Source organism: Electrona antarctica (genome assembly GCF_951216825.1).
Source record: "Electrona antarctica genome assembly, chromosome: 2".
In the NCBI taxonomy this organism is placed as follows: Eukaryota; Metazoa; Chordata; class Actinopteri; order Myctophiformes; family Myctophidae; genus Electrona; species Electrona antarctica.
The window spans coordinates 40,832,879-40,841,149 of NC_136807.1; the positions used below are offsets into that span (position 1 = coordinate 40,832,879).

General features: G+C 46.3%; 1 protein-coding gene across 1 annotated transcript in view; it reads right to left on the reverse strand.

Annotated features, from left to right (window-relative positions):
• The window catches only part of wnk3 (WNK lysine deficient protein kinase 3), a gene marked incomplete at its 5' end in the record, with an annotated part of 52,361 nt that extends 50,966 nt beyond the window's left edge, over positions 1-1,395 (reverse strand). The window contains one exon of the mRNA XM_079515434.1: positions 661-1,395. Coding sequence (XP_079371560.1) covers positions 661-1,395 — 735 coding nt within the window. The remainder of the gene's footprint in view (positions 1-660) is intronic.
• Between the last annotated feature and the right edge of the window lie 6,876 nt (positions 1,396-8,271).

Below are 8,271 nucleotides of genomic sequence, written 5' to 3' on the forward strand. Positions count from 1 at the left end.
TGTGAACAACCTCATACACAGAGTCACTGTGCTATTCCTGATGAAAGCTAATTAATATCAATCCATATTAATTCCTAGAATTAGACACGCATTCCAAATCTTTACGCATGAGAAAGAAAGAAAAAACCTCAGACATCATTTATGAATTCAAGACTGTTCCAATCAGTATGCTGCAACTTATCACAACACCGGAAGGTATTACAGCAGTTCACATTCTATTATTCATTAAAATCCTAGAAAGGCCTCACGCACTCATACGGCAATGTCACTCAACACGTGTTGCACCGCCTTCTCACCCTGGTCTCCACTGAACAGCACTCACAGAATGAATGGCAAGCGGACAACCGAGTGAGATTTTCCCAGGAAGGAGCGAGAGAGCTCCAAAATTAATCTGGTGCAATTCACTTCAGAACGACTGAATCTGTCAGGCAGACTCAAGTTTGGTCATCATGTGCCCTTCCTTGAGCATGGCACCAGAGCCCAATTGTTCTGGTGGAGCTGCTGTGCTCAGTGGCCAAAAATATATATGATTGTAGCTGTATTGGAGCAGGCATGAAGTGTGAATAAGTTTAATGTGAATGTGTGTGAAAATTACATTTGTGCTACATTTACAATTGCATGTTTCTCATCGTGAATGAAGCACAGATAAGTTATTCTTACCTGAAGTTCACACCAGGCAACCTCCACCCATGTCTCAGTGTCCAGGCCTTTATAGACAGTCTTAAAGGCTCCTCTGCCCAGTTCAATGTCAAACTTGAGGAACCGGCCTCCAGGAGAGGTGGCAACGGCTTTCATCTCTGCCTCCTCCTCCTGCTCGCGGTCCCTCTCCTTGCCCTTTTGCGGGCTGGAAGACGTAGGGGCATCCTTGCCGGACTCCTGAGCAGAGCCAGCGGCGGTCAGGTCGTGGCCCAGGGCGGCGCACGCAGAGGCGGCCCCATGCGGCTGTGGGCCGCTGGTGAAGACCGAGTCTGAGGAGCACAGCTCCAGGTGGGGGGCACTCTGGGCTGCTACGTGGGGCTCCTCCACCTCGTCCTCCTCCTCACAGATCTCCACACTCTTCCTGAAGAAGCGCCTATCCCTTCTCAGCCTGCCGGGGCCTTGGGCGGCTGGCGAGGAGGGGGTGGAGAAAGACATGGGCCTGACTAGGGGCTCCTCGCCCCCCAGGCTGACCGTTCTTCCTCCCCCCGCTCCTCCTCCTCCTCTGGGTCCCCCCTCCTCCCCCCCTGCCGCTCTCCTCTCCTGGGTCTGGGAGGAGGGGAAGTCCGAGGGGGTGCTGCGCGTCCTCTCCCTCTCTCCGCCGGCCCTGCCCTCCCGCTCAGCGTCCTCCTCCCTCTGTCCATCAGGTTTCTCAGAGGAGTCCTCTGTGCCCGTGGGCTCGCCCGGGTCGGTCGCCATGGCGAAGGGCCTCTGCAACTCCTCCTCCGCCGCCGCCGCCTCCCCCTCCTCCTCCGAACCTCTGTTTCTCTGTCAGTCCCCGTCTCTCTCTCTTTCTGTGATCCCCCTCTCACCACCTGCAAACAGTCTGCTCTTCCAGAGCTGCAGGTGACTCAGGCGTCTTCCTCAGCTGAACTGACCCTCCCCTTCTGTTCTCCCTATACGTGTCTGTACAGTATGTGTGTGTTTTTCCTTACAGCAGCATAGAGGGTTTGAGAGCAAAGGCCTTAAAGACTTGGTTCTGTCCTCACCCGAGCCCTCTCCATCCCCTACATACCTGTTCACAACTTTTTCAAAAATAAGGCTCAGCTCATCCAACTCTCACAGAACGACACACGCATCAAACCAGTGAAGGGCCTTTTAAGTCTGTGCCCGTGGGGCGATCTGGAGGCCTCCTCTCCCAGACACACTCGTTCAAAGCGCTGTGTGAATATCTTCAGGTAAATCCTGCAAAAAGAAAAAGAAAAAAACAACAACACATTAGTATTCACCAGACTAGAATAGTGCATTGTCACATTGTTCATCATATTCAAACCATTGAAGTGGAACGCTTTGACAGAATATTAGTAATGTGATGGGTTAGAAAGGTCAGAAAATGTGCGATACATAAAGACAAAAACAAATCAATATCACCAACATCCAATGCAAGTTTTCAAGACAGATGTATCCTGATCATACAGTAAAGGACATATCATGTTCTTTTTTTGTATTCAGCTAAATAGTGTAGATTTTTGTCTTGACAAAATTAATGGAGAATTTACGTCATAATGTAGACGAGCAAATTGGTATTTTTGTCCTACGCAAATATTAAATTCCCATTGCCAATGAATGGGGAATTTAATATATGTCTGAGCAAATAGACATGTTACGTCATGATGATGTACGATGATAAGAGCGCCCCTCACTTCACACAGGCAGTGATGCAAATAGCCTGCATCCTGCATCCTTAGACTCACTAAATTGAGAAAGGACGCAATCATGACACCTTCCGGGGGTCCTGGGATGCAAGATCCTCAGTACTGTACTCTAACGTTGTTGAACTAGGACTCATAAAATGTCCCTGGGACTCATCTAAAAGACAACCCCTGGGTCTCGGGACCCATTACATTGAAAACCTATTTACATCACTGCACAGGTGTGATTTTTAATAGAAAATGCTGAAATACAGGAGCAGCCTATCCCAATGTAGCTGACCATTGATATTTGTTGTTAGGTGTTGATTTCCTGCGCTATATAACATTGACTATACTACGGTACTATAATATGTAGCATCATATAAATGATGAACAGTAGATTTTCCTATGTGGTTCTGATAGAGCGTTGCAGTCCCGCCCAATTTCAGAACGACACCAGGAAATAACTCCCCATTCATTTTCCCCATAGACATTTCACATAGTATTTATTTAAATACCATTAAAGCCGTGGACATTAAAGCCAACAGCCGAGTTGACAAATCATGACAATAAACAATTTTTTTGGGGCCGAACAAATAATTAGAAAGAAGAAAAACATTGTACTGTTGTATTTTTTTGTCTTTCTAATTATCTGTTCGGCCCAAAGAAATGTGTTTATTGTAATGATTTGTCAACTCGGCTGTTGGCTTTGTCCGATGCTTAGAGGTTTTTAAATAAATATGTTTTTAAATGTCTATGAGAAAATGAATGGTGAATTCTCTTCCGGTGCCCTAGCAGGGGGGCGGGACTGCAACACTCTAGAACTGCTTTTTAAACTATTATACTCTGTTGTGGAAGGTTTCAGTATAATCGGATACACAGTAAAACTTGAGCTCGTAAAAAATGTCCGTAAGTGGCCTTTTTTTTCCAGTGCTGGTGGTGGTCAAACAAGAACTTAAGGTGATTAATTGGTCCATTGTTAATTCAGACGTGGCGGAAACAAAGCAATAACCACTTCCACTAGTGCCCATATATGGTGAGGACATCCTAAACCCCTCCACTGGACAGCCTCCATTAAATCTGCTAATCAGAAGCTTTATCTTTGTTATGGGTTTCAATGAACAGTCACCTCATAGAATAGAAAACTACCCATTTCACCATTCACCAAGCATATGTTTTTTATGTCTTGCAACTTCACGTGTGTTCATTTGGCACCATTGGCCTATACTCTATAGGACTATAGACTATTGCATTTAGGAATATTTGATACGGACCATTAAATATGGATGATGCACTATGGGCCAGTTGAGCATGAATTATTTACAAGCAGATGGATTGTAGAACTGTGCTGGTGAATGCCATGTGCACAAAGCCCTCATAAATATACAGAGTTATCGTTGTAATTATCATTAGCAACAGGCGTTTGCCCACAGTAACGCTCACACATTCAGTCATCCACTCAGTCTGTGTTTGATAGGGAGGCAAGCTGAGTTGATCCTAAGTGGCTCTTAATGTTATCCTGTTTCACCAGACAGTGAAACTGATCAGAGCGGGTTTCAACTGACATAGCTAATGCTCTGCAATGCTGTAAGCCACAGAGTGATTGGTTTTGTGTGTGTGTATGAACTGTGTGTCTGTTTTTGTGTCATACAGTGTGTGTGTGTGTGTTCCTTGGTGTCCCTTAGGTCTTGGGCCTTTATCTCCCCTCTTCTATCACCCCTCCCATCTGTGCCCTGGGGTCATATCTCCTCTCACTTCTGACAGATAATGACTTGTCTGTGGTCTCACCAGCGCTGGGTTAGTGGCTCGCTAGAGCGCAGCCTACAATGTTTACATACTCTCTCATCAAGAGTGATTCAGAATTATTTAGCAGGTGGAATTTCAGTGTCTTCCTCAAGGTGGTTGTTGATGACAATCAGCTGCAGTGGGGATCCAAGCCTGTGATGTTTTAGGTTACAGGGCACTAAGGGCAGTAAATCTATACTTGGCCAATTTCCCACAGACAAGGCTGAGCTTAAAAAGACATATCACCCCTCAACTATGTCTGCCAGACATAGCAGCCCAACCCCTTGAATCCAGCAGCCCAACCCAGTAGTCACTTTGAGTAGCAGGGGTGCGTATAGACCTTAACAGACGACGTCACACTGATAAGCACCAGCATGCACGCGCAGGCCGGCCGCACAAGAACCCGGACTCTCATAACATGCAATGGAAAAGTTCTAACTGCACTCATGTGTACAAAATGCACCATCACACTTTCAGATACTGTTTTTCTCCCAGTGTGGAGGATCTCTCGCCCTTGAAATATATAATCCTTGGTTTCTGTTGTGTTTGAACAATAATAGCAATTCAAAGCAGTTGTCCTCAAAACCACACCTCCAGTCGCTGTCATAAGAACGATGTGAGCGCTCATGATCACGGCAGCAGAGCCTGTTTGTGCACGACTGCACGCGCACCTGCAGCCCATTATCAAGTATAATTTATGCTCCGTCCCGCGATGGTGTCGCGCACGCAGACCTCTAAGCTCACAACAGTCACGTCCGCGATGCGATGTGAGCTTGTATATCAGCTGTTCTCTGTGCGCAATACTGTTGCGCAATGAAGTATAAATGTCTCCTAGGGTGCACCTCACTAGCCAACACACAAGAGGAGGTTGAATGGACTGAAACCAGTGCTCCCCAAAACAACAGGTTTGGAGATCTGTTGGGAATTGATTACATGAAACAGTCACCTGTGCGCCCAGTCCCAATGTTTATAAACAAATATTGGTCTATAATATGACATTACTAACCCTACCCTAATCCTAACCTAACAGAACGCGGAAGCCACGGGTGGGTCTTTTTTTAAATTTTTATCCCATGATTTTGTAACCCATTTTATCACCCATTGTCATCTCATGTAATCCTGGGCGCTACACCTGTGGGGGCAGCGGACTGACCTCATGCTTCCTTCAATGCATGATGAGTCCAAGCTGCTTCTTTTCACCTGGCGGGGGAGTTTCCCTGGCTGGACATAATGCATGGAAGGAACACGTTATTCCAACCAGTTCCTTTCCCCTCCATCAGGTGATGGCCAGGGGGAGGTAGTTTAGAGACGAGGATTACTGCATGTTTGACTGTGCCACCTTGCCCCACTAAGCCATGGGTGAGTCTCAACCAGCCACGTATGTGGGACTATTGTCTGCGGTTGGCGGAGAAATAGTGGCGCAAGCAGGATTCGATACCAGGAGGTGTGGATTGGGAGTCTAATGATTAGCGAGCCAAGCCACTGAGGCCGGTGGTGAGATGGGGCATTCGGTCTGTATTAGAAATACAGACGGCCTGGGCCGTCACCCCCTCATCTCTCTCCCCATTTCCTGTCAGCCTACTGTCTGTCCCTCTATAAAAAATATAAAAAAAGGCGAAAGCCAAAAATAAATGACAACGCCCAACTCCTGTAAAAAGAAAGAAGCCCCGCCCAGTAGGGGAAGGGAAGGGGCGAGGCTTCCCCTCCCATATTTCTGGCAGAAGCTCTTGATGGGTGAATTCTCCATTCTGCAAATTAAGGACATGATAAGGCCTGATATCACCATTATGATAATACAATTGAGCCTGCCGGAAGAGAGAGCACTAATGACCACCACGCCACTAGTAAACGCTGTGGTGAAGGTCAGGAACATGGTTGTCTCAATTATCATACATAACGGTGCACTGAGAGGGGAGCAATATATAGCCCAAGTAGATTCCACTCATTCCAGGTCAGGATACAAAACTGCTTGGATATTGTTTTACAACGGAAAACACATGACCAACTGAAGTGCCGCTGTCATTCACTAGCCGTGTCTAAGGTTACTGCTCGCACATTACAGAGAATCCTGGAGACCTCCACAACGCCTCACATTCACAACCACTGGAATGTCCTTTTTGGTCCTCAGTCAAATTAATACAGGCAAGCTGGGGATTTTTTTTCTTCCCCTAAATACTTTGGCTCTAATGAGCAAAAAGCACTGTGAGCTGCGGGTGGCATGTACAGTAGCTCACAGCAGAGCCATTAACTCTTTTATAAAACGGTCATTAGCACTCACGTCAAGCATGCCCTTTCTCCTGATCCAAATTCAGACAGGCTGACAACCCAATGCCAATAGCTGTCAGTCAAATTAAAGATACAATACGTTGATATTAGACCAACTGACAAATGGGAGGGGCCTGAGAGGTCTCGGACCGGTACGCTTGAGTCGTACAAAAGTAGCTATATCGGGTGAATTCTCAAAAGCATTTCGTTTTCCCAGTATGTAAATCATCCATAAGATAAGTTACCTGTCACACAAATTAATGGTGTCTGCCTTTCTATGGCCTAAATCAGGAGGATCGGTGTTAGGTTGACCCTAGAGGGACACACGGAACTGTGAGACAAAAAAGGTAAAGGCTAACAGGATGTGGAGGGACAAGGGGGAAAAACAACAGGCGATAAAGAGAGGGAAGTTCTCCTTTAAACAAGAGCTTATTTGCCAGTGTCCCCAGGGCAAGGAGTTCCCATGAAAGCCACATACCGGACAGAGTTATCACAGTACATCAAACACATTCACAGTCCCATCGCTGTCTCTCACACCCTCCCAGACTCGCTTCCAAACGCATGCACAAAAAGTCAGACACATACAATCATACATGAGAAACTCACTAGTGCACTAGTGCATTCGTACGGAAGATATGACACACTAGTGTACAAATGCACACTCACATGAAACGCACAATTGCGCATGCAGAGGCCTCACACAACATATGCCCACATCAGAAACACAACAGTGCGCGGGTGCACTATAGTGCATATACACGCATGCATGCACACACTACACATAAATCCCAGAAAGTGAATACACATACCAAACCAGTCATACTGTACTGTATACAAGCTCCCTCTCTCCCTCTCTTTCTCTCTCTTTCTATCTCTCAAACCTACAGCACACACACAACCCAAACCACATGTCCCCTTTCAAAAAGAAGAATGTCAAAAAGGAATTTCCTGACACCAGCCAAATGACCAAATGGCTGCCCATGTGGGCAAATGTTGTAAACCACAGAGGTTATAAGAGTTAAGGATAACAAACGCACAACAACTGAAACGATGGCATCTCGCTTTGGCAGCAAAAAAAAAAACGAATTCAGCCCATAGGCCGTGTTCACATGTCAGAATCATTGTTCGTTCATTCATTCATTAATTCATTCATTTTCCTCTACTGACGCTACATGAGAAGGGGCCATCTGACATGGTGCATTCTTCCTGCCCTGCGGGCGTCCAAGCTTTTACTTTGGTGAAACACCTGCAGCTTATTGCTCGTCAGAAATGCATGTGTAGGACTAGGGAGGGTCATGGTGATTTCACACGCTGTTTTGTGTTTTCACACATTATTTGTACTGCAGCCTCAAGCCCACTGAGGCTCAAACTTTGTTTTTGCTGCAACTTTCAGTGGTCCTGAACACAAACGTTTAGAGACTGGCAAAGAGGGAATATTATTAAAAGAAGATATCATGCCCTAGAATAGGCTAATTTCACTCTCCGTCATGCAGAAAAAAAAGACAAAGACAAGGATACAGCTTCCTTCCTCTCACCAATAGTTTCCAAACTGCAAACATAACAAAAATATCGCACACTCTCTTCTGTCTCCTGCACTTTTTCATCCCTCCCTTCATGGGCACACACACATTAATCCCCTGGGACCGAACGACCGCTGGAGAATTAGTCAGGCAGACAAAGGAGGAGAAGCCAGGGGGACAGCATGTGTGTGTATATGTGTGTATATGTGTGTGTGCGTGCGTGTGTGGGCGCGTGCAGGCAGAGAGCTCGGTTTTGTGATCGAGGGGGACATGTAGATGAAAAGTGTGAATAAAAAAGTGGGTGGGGGGGACAGGAAGGGATTGTAGTTGGTTGGTCAGAGCAGACAAGGTTTGAAACTGGGAACAGAGGAGGG